We start from the raw sequence: 14,504 nt of genomic DNA, 5'->3' as shown, positions 1-14,504 counted from the left end.
TGTGCAAAATTTCTGATTTGTCCCTTTCTATTTTTTTTTTTTTTAAGGACTATTTAGTGAAAATAAATGTGTAATAGCAAATAGTTAGGGAGCACTGACAAACACAACAGCTAAGATAAGGAAAAACTACAACACTGAAACTGTGTCACAACAAAGAACTTACCTGGGCTATTTCAGCACAGAAAATCTCCTGGTCTTCAAACAGTTACTCACCAGGCTGTGTCTACATAATTTTCTAGTACAAGACCACCCACATTGTTGTATATGTTAACTGATTTTCTGGGGAGGTGCCAACGTTATGCTTGAGCTTTAAAAGAAAATGTGTGAGTGTAATTGATGTGAAGTAGCAACTCCAGTGGGCCTTGGAACAGCTCATTTTGAGATGCTCAGCACAACCTCTTTAATTCAACTTCTTCATTTTCAGTTGCTCGTAATTTTGACCTAAATTTTCCAGATTTAAATTTTATCCAGAATTTCTGGAACAAGGCTAGGAAAACGTTTTATTTATTTGAAAGTAATTGTACAAAATAAAACTTTCTAACAATTCTCAAATATATTTACATAGCTCTTTCAGTCTTCACCGGTAACTTTTAACTGTAAAAATGTAAGGCAAAAGTTATAGCTTGACCAAGAATATATCAGTTCTAGAGAATTGTTTTTAAAAGTGAATAGCCTTTGTTTTAAATGTAGCTGGTATAGGATTTTGTATTAGATTATAGTATTATTTCAAACACATCCTAAGAAATACTGTTTTTATTTTGAGAAGTGGAAATTCATGACTAGTACCAATTATTTTTTTCTTCTTTCCAGGCCAAAACCCATGTCCTTGATATAGAACAACGGCTGCAAGGTGTCATTAAGACTAGGAACAGAATCAAAGGATTACCTTTATCTATTGAAGGGCATGTTCATTACCTCATTCAAGAAGCAAGTGATGACAACCTGCTGTGCCAGATGTATATGGGCTGGGCTCCATATATGTGAAATTTGTTCCCTTTGGAATGATACCACAAGTGCTGTAGCTATAATATTGTTGGGAAGGAATCAAGCCTTTTTTTGGCTGCAAGCAGAGGAACAGGCTTATGGTCTCCCAAAATCTGTGCAAAATGTGCAGTGCCCTTGCAAGGATGCTATGAATGCAGATGCGTGAGGTGTTAGGATTTACCTTTTGTACACACATAGAAATCAGTACGTAAGAACTGCTTAAAATTAGACTATGCAAAGCTCTGCAAGTGTCTTACTCTGACTTTATGAAAAATTTTCATGATACTGACATGCACTGTATAAAGTACTGTATATTTTTGTAAACATGTTTCTCATTTGGCTTAGATTAGAAAATACAATGATGTTTAATACTGATATGATGTGAAGTGGTTATTTTGACTTTTGCACTCATACATAGAGAAGGCCTTTCTAAAAATTATTAGTATTTCTTTCCAGCAGTAGACTTTTCAGTAGACTTTTCTTCAATTTTCTTCCATGTAGCCTGGCTGTCTCTAGGAAAGCTTTTGGGATCTTAAATCTTAGCATGAGTAAACTGGTAAAGTGGTCCCATGTTCTGAACCTGTTCCCTTAGCCCTTGAGTGCAGTGCTGTACAAAACCCTCCTGAAGGACACGGCACTAAGCTGGGAGTTGGAGGACCCTGGCAGTGTGGCTGTAACCCCAGGGCAGCAGGCAGGTGGTTGTGGCTGGGACTGTACATCCGTGTAGGCTCCTGACACAGCCCCTTTTCCTCCCCTGGAAAAAGCACGGCTCTAAGGAGTGTTTTTCAGACTCCATTTTGGAAAAGGTGTTTTAGCACAGAGAAGAGTATACTAAAATATGGTTGAAAGGCAAATACTAACTTACAGTAATGTGTGCTTTCGAGACATCCAAATTGTAGGGAGATGAGGCATGGGGGGATAGGGAAAAATTATACCCTTTTAACCTTCAGTAGGCTATCATTAGAATTTTTGTACGGCGGTTTTGTTTCTGCTATTCTGAGAGGCAACGCTGCCGCTGCCGGGTTTTGATCACAGGCTCACACTGAGGTGTGACACTAGTGTTTGTTCTGTTCAGCTGAAAACCAGAGGTTTGGGAAAGTAAAATAATGGGTCTGCAATTGCTTCTAGAGCGTTTGTTTCTCTGTCGATTTAGTGGGCAACCTAGAAGCGTTGTCACTGTCCCATAAACGTGACGAGTTTTCCTATCAAAATATTTGGAACATACAATGGTCTTTTCCGGTGTTGCGTTTGAGTGCTGACGTTGTGTTGTTTTGCCCAGGCTTTATCAGTTTATCGGAGCGCAGAGCCGCCCGAGGAGCTGTTGCGCCGTGCGTTGCCATCGCTCGGGGAGCAGCTCTGCTGCCCGGGGCGGGGGACGGGTGCCCGGCTGTGGGGCAGGGCAGGGCAGGGCAGGGCAGGGGGTCCCTGCGTGCGGGCCCGGCGGTGAGGCTGCCGAGGGGCGGGAGGCGGCCCGGGCCCGCCCCGCTCCCGCCCCGCCCCGGCCGGGCCCGCCCCGCTCCGGCGCCGCTCTGTGCCCGCTCGCTCTCGGTGGTGCGGGCGCTCGGCCGCTGTCAGCGCGGCGCGCCGGAAGGAGGGCGGAGCGCGGCCCGCGGTGTTTGGTTCCGGCGGGGCTGTGAGGGCGGCGGGGAGCTGTGGCCATGGGGGTCCCCAAGTTCTACCGGTGGATCTCGGAGCGGTACCCCTGCCTCAGCCAGGTGCTGAAGGAGCATCAGGTGAGCTGGGGACGGAGCGCCTCTGTCTGACACGGGCTCTCCCCGGAGGGGGTCCTGCCCGGCCCCTCGGCGGGACGAGGGAGGGGGACGAGTGCGCGGCCTCGTCCCGGGCCGGCCCTGCGGGACCGAGTCCCAGCCCGGGCCGGCTCGCCGACGGCCGGGGCGGCGCGGGGGGCGGCTGCGGCTCGGCGGGACTCCCCGTTCGGAGCGGCCGAAAGTGGTGGGACGGCGCTGGGCGATCGCCGGGGGGCGGGAGAGGCGCTCGGTGCCCCCTGACAGCCCCTGTCCGGGCCGAGCCCGCCGCCGGCGGGCAGCAGTGCCCGGAGCCCGCGGCTGGGGGCCGGCGATGGTTTCGGAGTCCCGGCCCCAGAGTGAGCCGTTCCCCGGGGAATGGCCGACCCGCGGCGGCTCCCGGCCCGTGGCTGTCCCGCCGGGCTCGCTCCCCTCGCTCTGGGGCCCCTCGGCAGCTCCGCGGTGCTGCCTCAGCAGCCGGCGGCCTCGCACCCGCGGGGAGCCCAGGGTCGGAGTTTACTCCTTGTTGGGCTCAGGAAAGTTACAGCTGCTGACGGCCAGTGGCTCGGTAATGACGGGGGACGGATTTTACAGCTCTGCTGCGTTTCCTTGTTGTCGCCTGTGTCGGACAGTTTGTGTTAGCAGCTAAACCGGGAAGTACGTTCGAGCCTGGAAAACGAAAGCCATCAATGATACTTGTAACAGTCGGACAACGACGTCATCTGTTCAGAGAGGTCGCGTTTGGTACCTGTTGAACGCAGGCTCTTCTAATTATAATTTTCAGCTGGTTTCATAGATGTGGTTTTACAGATTGAATATCTGAGATAGGTGATAATTGAGAGTGTGTTTGAATATTAATACGTTTTCCCTAAGTACCTGTGATTTTTAAAGATTAAATAGCTGTAGTTTCAGCGTAACTAAGATGCCCAGCTCAAGTGATTCCCAACCTGGATGTTTGGCCTTCGCTGCTAGTTTCAAAGCAGTTTTCAAAGCTTAGCTCTTTGTTTATGATTAGTTGGGCTTCTCTGAAGTGTCTAATGCTATTTGTGTGGCACGGCAGCAGCAATTTATGCTGCCTTTTCTGCTGTTTGCTCACGCATCTTTAAACTTGTGGTGAAGAACTGTGGCAGGCTGAGGAGGCAGCAGTGTCTGTTCTAAGCAGGGGGATGGCAGCAGGGGATGGCTTCTGAAGGAAGCAGTTAGAGCTCTTAAGATAAACAATAAACTCGACTTAACCCTTCCCATATCACTTGAATATACAGACTGACACATATTGGCATCTAGAGTAGATGCTAAGAAAAAAAAACAAGCCAACAACTTAGAAGGTCTATCTATGTAAAACAGTATTATTGTTGTTAAATCATATTATAGCTGTGCTTCTTGAATAAAACATAGGACCTTTTATGTATGTTGCTTCCATGTAAAAGCTTTAGGTTTTGTCTCTTTAGAATGCTGCCTGTGCACTGCCCTGCTCACTTACCTGAAAGCATTGAGAGCAGTTTGGTTACTGAGTTTAGCTATCCTAAAAGTCATGATGTGCAACAGAAAACTACTTACAGCAGCTGAGTGGGGATCATTCCTGATCCTGCCTCTAATTTCTTCCCTTCACCATTTCCTCTTTCTAGGGTAGTTACATTTCCCTTGCATCTGGAGGATAAATACAAGCCCAACAAGGGGCCACACAGAAAGTTGTAACAAATTGGCAGTGCCTTTTCCTAGACGTGATGATAGGGGAGTTGTGAGCAGTCTTACTAGGGGATTAAGGAATAGATTTGTTGAATGCCAGTTGCTCTTGTGGTGTATTTTGGCAACACAGAGGTAGTCCTGGCCCCTTTGTATCATACATTTACCAGTGTTTGTTCCCTGTATGTTCCTTCTGTACATTTGGGAAGGCTTTCTTTTTCCTTTAAAAGAAAGTGTGACTGCTACATATAAGGCTGTTAGAGGAGCAGAGAACTAGAAGGAAAAAGAAAGTCTGGGTAAGAAATTGATGTTATTATTGCAAACTGCTTTTGGTGCTAGCTGCCACTCTCTAGACTCAAGGTGCTCACAAGCATAGCTGAAGAGACAGCATGCAAGGGAGAGCTTTAAAGCTTCTTAAGCCAGCTTTGCTTGGAAATATTGTTGGAAATTGCATACTCAGTTTTGTAGTTTTTATTGTTTGTAGTGCAGCTATGAAAGGTTGAATCGATTAAATGTGCAGTCTTAAAAAAAGAAGGAAAAAATCTTCCTGAAAACAGTGGGTTTGGTTTGCTTTTCCATTTTACAACGTAGAAGGTAGTCTGAGCACTGGGACAAAAGTCCTGAGGTGCCAGAAACAGCCTGGATAAAGTAGGAATCTGCTCAGCTGACTTGGCTCACTGAGAAAAGTGATAGTAACAGATTGCGTGTGCAGGCAAACCCATACCCAGTCCAGATATTCTTACTCTCCCTGTCGGTGTGCAGGAGGTCCCACAGAAGTCTTCCCACTTAGCTCATTTCCAGCGTGTTCTCAGGTGTGCCTTGGGCAGTGCCTGCATTCACCAAGTGATACTAACTATGGCATTTGTAGATTCCAGAATTTGACAACTTATACCTGGACATGAATGGCATTATACATCAGTGTTCACATCCAAATGATGACGATGTCCACTTCAGAATCTCAGAAGATAAGATTTTTGCCAATATTTTTCACTATTTGGAAGTACTGTTTCGCATTATTAAGCCAAGAAAGGTTTTCTTCATGGCAGTTGATGGAGTAGCTCCAAGAGCAAAAATGAATCAGCAGCGTGGGAGACGTTTTAGGTAAGAAGATCAGTTCTGACTCTGTCTTGAGGGTAGTAAACCCTTAAAAGAACCCACTTACTGAAATGTAGGCTATGAAAAGTAAGAGTTTGTGGTTGGTTGTGCCTTTGACAGTAGTTTTAATTGAATGAGGGTAACTACCTGTAAAATGTTAAAATCAGGATTCCGAAAGGAAATGCTTGTTACGTAATTTTTTCTCTGTGTGGAACTTGGTGACAAGGGGAGCTTTTTCTTATGAAATTTTCTGTGAAACCGCTCTGCAGTGGAGCTCTTGCAGATGTTTCCAAATGCTTCCTAACCTGTGGGAGTCTTTGGTATTTATGAATTCTAGTTCTAGGTATGCCTATTTGATGGCTGTAGTGGAAGTCATCGAAAAAGTCAGATTTCTAATGAAACTGATTTCCTATTGATACCAGTTACCAAGCTAGCTCAGATAGAGAGCTACAAGTAGATTAAGAATTACAGTAATGTTTTGGGAGATTTGGAAGCTTTTTTAAGATTGCTATAGGGAAAAAAAGCCAGTGGTCAGATAGTACAGGGATGGTGAGTGAAATGCAGCATAAACAAGCTGCAGGAAAGGAACAAGAGACAACGTTTTCAAGCAACTGGATTTTTTTTGTGGTTTGGTTTTTGATGTGATTATTTTTTCTTTAAGGAATAAAGGAGGTTGAGAGGAAGCAGAGATTAAGAGTTCTAAACAGAAAATTGTAGCAGAATTGAGAGACAGACAAAAAGCTGACTTTGGTGGTTTCTCTGTTCCTGGTTCAGAAGAGTTTAGGGAATTCTTGGCCAAGAAAGTCTGGCGTGATGTTTGTTTGTTTCTCCATTGCTGTGCATGATAAATTGCTAGTTTGGTCCTGACTCCCTTGGAATTCCACACCTGCTGCTTTGTTTAACTGTGTCACAGTTATTGGTCTGGGGTGGCATTTTCAGATGTTTAGATAACAAATATTCCTGTTGTTTCAACATTAATAGCCATTCATTCTGATCAACCATTGTATGATTACCTTGATAATCTAAACCCTAACTGCGATTGAATAGTAACAGATTGTCACATTTCTGTGAAAAAAGTGCTACTTTTAAACCACCTTAGTTGTATCAGAAATAAGTTCAAACTCTACTCAGGAACTCAATTTCTCTCTTTATTTTTTCCTTTTTAAGCACTCTGAAAAATCAACTATATTTTGTCAAAAGGCTGTATTTAGGATATTAACATTTGAATAAGATGGTTTGTTCTCGACCCTCTCTCCAATGCTGTTTTGTTTTAGATCAGCAAAAGAAGCAGAGGACAAAATAAAAAAGGCATTGGAAAAGGGAGAAACTCTCCCTACAGAAGCCAGGTTTGACTCCAACTGTATTACACCAGGTAAGATAATTTTTCAGTTATTTAAATTGAAGTGTTTACTGTTTGCCTCTGTATTTTGGTACTGTTTTCCTATCTTAAGGCATGGGTTTTCTTTTAAATAGAAGACAGAATCAATAAAGGCTTAAGTAAGTTTGTAACAAAAGTTTTAGTAACATTCAGTAGGGTTGGAATACTGTCTTATTCTAAAAATGTTTTAGATTACTATGTAAAAAGTGAAATGTCTTAGGAAAGAAACCAGTCATCCCCTTCATCTCTGGCAGAAGTTTTATTTGTTGGCATTTTTTTAAATCATCTGATATGTAAATGCAAACTAGTGGAAAGCTTTAACTTAGGTTTCTGTTTTCAGGAACTGAATTCATGGCCAGATTGAATGAGCATCTTAAATATTTTGTAAATATGAAGATTTCCACAGACAAATCCTGGCAAGGAATAGCAGTCTACTTATCAGGCCATGAGGTCATTATATTTTCTTACTCTCCTATTTTAAATAGGTTTTTTTTTTACAGAGTAATACTTACTGCTATGTTTCTTTTTTTTTTTTTCTTTTTTTGTCCAGACTCCAGGGGAAGGTGAGCATAAAATTATGGAGTTCATCAGATCAGAAAAAGCAAAGCCCCATCATGATCCAAACACAAGACACTGTCTCTATGGCTTAGATGCTGACTTGGTATGTGCAACTAAAATCATACAAACAACAGGGGTTTGTCCAGTGTGCACATTTTTGATTTCTTCCTAGGCTCATAGGGTTCCACAATGATTTAGAGTAACCATGAGATTTTGTATTCCTGCAGACTTTTGAATTTGTAATGAAACCGAACATCCAAATTTCTTTATACTGTTTGAAAGGTTAAAAAAAAAAAAGATTTAAAAGTAAGATCTTTCTGATATCTCTTTGTAATAGATAATGCTGGGATTAACAAGTCATGAGGCACACTTTGCGCTCCTAAGAGAAGAAGTCAGATTTGGTGGTAAAAAGGCTCAAAGGTGAATTGATTTAACTTTACTCTTATTTTATTTATTATGAAATTAAATCTAAAACATACTGGGTGACTGAAACAGGTGTGTGTTTGGTGATTTGGGGTCTTTTTTTTTTGCTCATTGCAAAGTAATTTAATGAAGTCTTAATTTACTCTTTGGGTTAGAAAAGTCATAAAATTAGAGAAATCAATGTGCTGACTTGTTTACATAAAAAAAATGTATGCTGTTAGAACAGGTGATTAAAAAAAATCCTTAAAGCTTTGGTGTTTTACTTTTTTCTTCATCAATTGTAGTGAAGCAACCTGGGCTGCATTAACATTGTTTCCATAACTGTGTTATGCAGATACTAACTTCCTAAAATGTGTGTGTATATATCTATATATGTTTGTGCATGTAAGTAAATTCCTAGGATAATTACTTTAATAAACTCTTAAAATGGCTGCATAGGTGCTCTTGTTCAGGGTTTGCCCAACTTAAAGAACTTGTGGTGTATAAACAATCAGAAGAGGGTGCCTTGTTTCAGAACTGTGCATGTACCTGGAGCTGTTCTGAAGTAACTCAGCAATTCATTTCTAACTGTTACTGTGGCTGTGTCCCTTCTTTGAAGGACCTGAACCATATATTGGGTACATAAAGGGAGAACAAGGGAGAGACAGAAATAAACATTTCTGACACCAAAGGGATTTTGAATAACACGTAGATGTTTATATAAATGCATAATTTTGCTAATAAAGCAATATTTTATTGCCAAGGACAATATGATGAACATCAGAAATAAGCTTTCTTTTTGCAGTCAACATTTCACTAATACTCATGGATAGTGTTGGCATGCAGCACTACAATATTTTTTTAAAGACCTTACATCTAATCAAAGTAAAACCTTGGTTTTACCTTTCTGAAAAATAAACTAATGTGAAATAAAAGTGTGATTACAAGGCAAAGTGTTATTTATTCCCCTCCCCCAGCATTGTTGCATATTTTAATTTCTGAATAATTTTGCTCATTACAGGAATTTACTTCTGTAAGTTACAGGAATTGCCTTCTGTCAATATTGTCACTTTTATGGATACTTTCAGTTGGAAATTTGGAAATCCTGAAAATATGTACAAGTTAATATCTCTCTGTGATTATTTATTGAGAGAAATTCCTTGTTTTGTCAGGATTTTCAAGTCCAATGCAGTGAAGACTAGGGGCAGAATGTCTGTAGAGTCTTACAGCATCAACCTGCTTGCTAAAGCTCTTTAGTACCAATATGAAAATTGCATTTAAAATGTGACACAATTGGTTCTGAAACCCAGTGTAGGGGTTTGTCTTACTTGAGTTTATCTGAAGGCTGCTATCACACACTTCCTTACAGGATTATTTCTAAAATTGCCAATTCATGTGTGAAGACACAAGTATGTATGCTGGTTTGTCATTGAAGGTGGTCTCAGCTAATTATGGTATTTACAAGGTGAAATAGTCCTTTATTAATCTAAAATGCATCATTTAGCTCATTAATCTCTCAGTGTAGGGATTAACTGATTCGGGGCTAATGTTGGCTTAGGGTTTTTATGAGCAGTTTTAGTGAAGAGAAGAAAGGAAAGCAGAATATGTGTTGATTATGCCAAAAACAGTAGGTTTGTTATTCTTTTAGTGCTGCGTTGAAGCCATGAAATAATACATACAGAGCAGATTTTCAAATTGAGCATATTCATCTGTTACTAGAAGCATTTCAAATGACTACAAATGTAACCCAGCTGGTTTAAATGTGAATTTATGTATGCTGTTCTTATTCAGACTAGTTAGAAAATACCTTAAAATGGTGAGGCTTGGTGCCAAGTTAGGCTAATTTGTCTCATTTTTGAGCAATGGGATAAGGATTTAGGAGATAGTTACTGCAGAATGGAACTCCACAAATTTCTTCTCTAAGTTAGTTCTTCTCCATGCAATCACATCTGGTGTTTAGAAGATTCTACTGCAAAATTTTATGGACCAAACCAGAATAATCCTAAAATAGATTCAAGGAAATGTTTATACATTATTTCTTCTGCAAAGATACAATCCTAGTAAAATTTCTTGGGTTTAGGTAACCTTGGGCTTATTAATATTAATGTTGAAAGTGTGTTTATAAATAATTAACTTGATGGTTTGAATAATTTACAGAGTATGTGCGCCAGAGGAAACCACATTTCATTTACTGCACTTATCACTGATGAGAGAATATATTGATTATGAATTTTCCCCAGTAAAAGTAAGTTCTAATGGAGCTGAGATGGGAAAAAAAACGTATCAATGTGTGAAGTCTTTATGCAAAAATGATAACAAAAATTATACTGTGTGTTTTTCTTTTTCCTCCAGGACAAGATTTCTTTTGAATATGATATTGAAAGGATAATAGATGATTGGATCTTAATGGGTTTCCTTGTAGGAAATGATTTTATTCCTCATCTACCTCATTTACACATTAATCATGATGCACTGCCGCTACTTTATAGAACATACATGGCTATCTTGCCAGAACTGGGAGGTGAGAAAACTAACCTCAGTTGTGGAAAGTAGAAGCATTAACATTGTTGTACTTATATTTATTAACTTTTTTTGCCACATTAGAATGTTTAGCATTTACTACAGTTTCCTTAGAGAGGCAGCAAAGCAGCATGCCTTGCATTTAAATGCAAATTTTAAAATTGTTGAATTGTTAGTTCAAAAACATAATTTTCTCAACAGGTTACATCAATGAGAACGGGCATCTGAATTTAGAACGTTTTGAGAAATATCTCACAAGATTGTCAGATGTAAGTAATGAAGAATGTTGAATTTAAACTCAATATTGTACCCTAAAATACACCATACTGTAATTTTAATGAACTGTTAAATGGCTGTGTTTTACGGGTGGTTTAATCGACTTTTTAGCATTGAACAGATGGGATCCAGTCAGTTGTTGTCTGATCTTATAGCATAAGAGGAAAAAGATTGAATCGTTTGATCCGTGCTTTAGCCAGCACTGTGCTTTAATACTGCAAGTCAAATAAGGATTCACCAGTAGAATCATGGTCCTCACTTCCCATCGAAGTGTGTGGCAGTATCGGGCAGAGCTGGTTAGAGCAGGTGTCAGTGATGCCAGGGATGTGGGTTCAGTCTCTCTAGAGCAGGTGCCAGTGATGCCAGGGATGTGGGTTCAATCCCCCTAGAGCAGGTGTCAGTGATGCCAGGGATGTGGGTTCAATCCCCCTAGAGCAGGTGCCAGTGATGCCAGGGATGTGGGTTCAGTCCCCCTAGAGCAGCTGCCAGTGATGCCAGGGATGTGGGTTCAGTCTCTCTAGGGCAGGTGCCAGTGATGCCAGGGATGTGGGTTCAGTCTCTCTAGAGCAGGTGTCAGTGATGCCAGGGATGTGGGTTCAGTCTCTCTAGAGCAGGTGCCAGTGATGCCAGGGATGTGGGTTCAGTCTCTCTAGAGCAGGTGCCAGTGATGCCAGGGATGTGGGTTCAGTCTCTCTAGGGCAGGTGCCAGTGATGCCAGGGATGTGGGTTCAGTCTCTCTAGAGCAGGTGTCAGTGATGCCAGGGATGTGGGTTCAATCCCCCTAGAGCAGGTTTCAGTGATGCCAGGGATGTGGGTTCATTGCCCTAGAGCAGGTGCCAGTGATGCCAGGGATGTGGGTTCAATCCCCCTAGGGCAGGTGCCAGTGATGCCAGGGATGTGGGTTCAGTCTCTCTAGAGCAGGTGCCAGTGATGCCAGGGATGTGGGTTCAGTCTCTCTAGGGCAGGTGCCAGTGATGCCAGGGATGTGGGTTCAGTCTCTCTAGAGCAGGTGTCAGTGATGCCAGGGATGTGGGTTCAGTCTCTCTAGAGCAGGTGTCAGTGATGCCAGGGATGTGGGTTCAATCTCTCTAGAGCAGGTGTCAGTGATGCCAGGGATGTGGGTTCAGTCTCTCTAGAGCAGGTGTCAGTGATGCCAGGGATGTGGGTTCAGTCTCTCTAGAGCAGGTGTCAGTGATGCCAGGGATGTGGGTTCAATCTCTCTAGAGCAGGTGTCAGTGATGCCAGGGATGTGGGTTCAGTCTCTCTAGAGCAGGTGTCAGTGATGCCAGGGATGTGGGTTCAGTCTCTCTAGAGCAGGTGTCAGTGATGCCAGGGATGTGGGTTCAATCTCTCTAGAGCAGGTGTCAGTGATGCCAGGGATGTGGGTTCAGTCTCTCTAGAGCAGGTGTCAGTGATGCCAGGGATGTGGGTTCAGTCTCTCTAGAGCAGGTGTCAGTGATGCCAGGGATGTGGGTTCAATCTCTCTAGAGCAGGTGTCAGTGATGCCAGGGATGTGGGTTCAGTCTCTCTAGAGCAGGTGTCAGTGATGCCAGGGATGTGGGTTCAGTCTCTCTAGGGCCACTGATGTAGCAGTTGGAGTCAGTGGTTCCTGTGGGTCCCTTCCAGCTCAGGATTGTCTGTGATTTCTGTGTATTGAAGCTTGCTGCAGGCAGCGATGTTCTTTTCTCCCCTGCTGGTGGTTTCCTGTGGGGTGAGCTATGTCTGAAGGTCTTGGAGGGGAGAATTGTTTGCAAGTTTTTTATAATATCATTAGTAAAGATCAGGGAGCATCTCTGAGAGGCGGGCATCCGTGTTCATGAACTCACTGGTGTACACTTAATCCTGTTGAGTGCCAGTGCAGTAATCCATCCTAGAGATGAGGTAAGGTATAGGCCATATAGAAATGGAAAGGATTAACTTCTGCTGAACTTGAAAAGAGGGAGATCATCTGTTGTCCCTGCTTCAGCCTTGTTTTCTAGTTCTTGAATAGAGCTGTGAAAGTGTTGCATCTGTGGCAGGCTGTATTTACCAGACCCTGTATGTGTACTGCTTCTGGAGTTGATAGTGAAATGTTATTTAATTATTTTTTGTTACACCTTGCTGCCTTACTTAAAGAAAACAAAATATGGCTTGGCTGTATGTTACATATTGCTGAGAAACAGGATTTTTAGTATTAATCTATTTAGTTGTATCTCTAGGGAAAAAATATTTATGTCCAGATGACTCTAGGTATAATCTAATGCACAAAGTAAAAAGACCTTGTTAATCTGGCATTCTAACTTCGACATCCCTCAAATGTTTGCAAACTTACTTTGATTTCACAGTTTGATCGTGAGCACTTCAGTGAAGTCTTTGTTGACCTGAAATGGTTTGAAAGTAAAGTGGGCAATAAATACCTCAATGAGGCAGCTGGGATTGCAGCAGAGGAAGCCAGAAAAAATAAACAAAAGAAACAAAAGGTCAGTATTTCATGTGCACAGTTTTGGAAATAATAACATTACATTTTGCAAATCAGTAATTTGGTCTTAGATAAATTAAGTGGCATAAACCTCTGTTTTGAGATGTTTTCCAAATCAGAAAAGGTAGTAAATTGTAACTATTTGCATTCTGCCTGTATGCATTGCTCGTTATGAGTGACGAAATGGTTCAGTCAGGGACAGGTGCTCATGATTTTTAAAGTCTTGTGAACCTGTATTTAACGCTTTGCTGTTGTTCAAAAGCAGCAGAACTTAACTTTTGTGTGAGTTATGATCAAACCTGCTTCATAATCTTGATTTTTAAAGCATAGTCTGCTGGAAGTTCCCTATGTTTCAGATACACTGATAGAACATTCATGTGTATCTTGGTACTGGCTAACTACTGGACAATAAACAGGGAAAGAGCAATTTGGTGATCTCTATCAGATTAGTATTAAACTTGCAGTTCTAGATATAACCAATTCATAAGGAACAGCATCTCGTGTATATGTGTGTACTACTGCACAACAGTATCTTGTCTCTGCCCCAGTGTCAAGTTCCGCACCACCACTTCCACTGACTGCCCTTCACTGTACACTTCAGCAGGGTGTAGAGTAGCAGGAGAAAATTCTGTTGCCTTTAATCTGTCTTTGTATATTGTTATCCTGTTCTTTGTGTACAGAGTAGTTTTGGAAAGAGTAGCATTTTGGAACACAAACATTCAGGTATTTTTTTAGAAGTAGTTAACGTTTCGAGATTGCTCCTTTTGTCTGATCTCTCCTTTTTGTCTGCTTAAATAATTTTCTTGAAGGAATTGTAAGAGAAGGAAAGAGGGTTTATAATAAATAATATTTATACATTTTGACTGAAGTGTTTTGAGTTGCAAGTTTTGAATGGGATTCGTGCATATTAACCTGTATTTTTACATTATCTCAAATCTTAATTTAATAGGCTCAGGAAAATTCTATATCTTTGGCTGCTTTAGAAAAAAATGAAGGTGAAGTGACCCCTAAAAGTAAGTGCAAAGAATTTTTCCATACACATATAACAAAAAACGTGTGTATAGATTTCAAAGAACTGTAAGAATTGCATGTCAGAGATGAGGTTAATCTGAATGCAAGACCTATGTAGTCAGCTGTTGGGAAGTGGAACTGCTGTGGTGAGAGGGAATGGGGCTAAAGCTTTAGGTGCTTTTTCCCTGCCCTCTATTTCCATGATGAGTTAAAGGAATTAATGAACAAACCTTCAAAAATATTATGGTTTTGATAATTGAACACATAGGTACTTTCTTAGGTGGGGGGGAGAGGGGAACAGATTTTTTTGTATGGCTTTAGGATTTTTGGTTGTGCTTGTTTTTAAACTCATTCTACTTGTAGGAAATGGTTTTTGCACATTTTTAAAATGATT

At 41.6% G+C, this 14,504-nt stretch overlaps 2 protein-coding genes across 3 annotated transcripts in view; both read left to right on the top strand.

Moving 5' to 3' along the window:
• Positions 1-1,354, top strand: part of ATR (ATR serine/threonine kinase) — a 38,419-nt gene extending 37,065 nt beyond the window's left edge. The window contains exon 47 of the mRNA XM_040074675.2: positions 811-1,354. Within this exon, the coding sequence (XP_039930609.1) occupies positions 811-984 (174 nt within the window). The 3' untranslated portion in view covers positions 985-1,354. The remainder of the gene's footprint in view (positions 1-810) is intronic.
• Positions 1,355-2,539: 1,185 nt separating this feature from the next.
• XRN1 (5'-3' exoribonuclease 1) overlaps positions 2,540-14,504 on the top strand; it is a 36,022-nt gene continuing 24,057 nt past the window's right edge. The window contains exons 1-11 of one of the 2 annotated variants that reach the window (XM_040074079.1): positions 2,540-2,717; positions 5,281-5,513; positions 6,782-6,879; positions 7,226-7,335; positions 7,436-7,546; positions 7,781-7,863; positions 10,003-10,090; positions 10,198-10,366; positions 10,567-10,634; positions 12,966-13,100; positions 14,049-14,112. In XM_040074079.1, the coding sequence (XP_039930013.1) occupies positions 2,643-2,717; positions 5,281-5,513; positions 6,782-6,879; positions 7,226-7,335; positions 7,436-7,546; positions 7,781-7,863; positions 10,003-10,090; positions 10,198-10,366; positions 10,567-10,634; positions 12,966-13,100; positions 14,049-14,112 (1,234 nt within the window). In that variant the 5' untranslated portion in view covers positions 2,540-2,642. The remainder of the gene's footprint in view (positions 2,718-5,280; positions 5,514-6,781; positions 6,880-7,225; positions 7,336-7,435; positions 7,547-7,780; positions 7,864-10,002; positions 10,091-10,197; positions 10,367-10,566; positions 10,635-12,965; positions 13,101-14,048; positions 14,113-14,504) is intronic. The other variant, XM_040074080.2, reaches the window with a different exon arrangement.

This window comes from Hirundo rustica, chromosome 10 (genome assembly GCF_015227805.2).
Source record: "Hirundo rustica isolate bHirRus1 chromosome 10, bHirRus1.pri.v3, whole genome shotgun sequence".
Lineage (NCBI taxonomy): Eukaryota > Metazoa > Chordata > Aves > Passeriformes > Hirundinidae > Hirundo > Hirundo rustica.
Note: the sequence above shows the minus strand (reverse complement) of the source record. Positions and strands in the feature narration are given on the sequence as shown.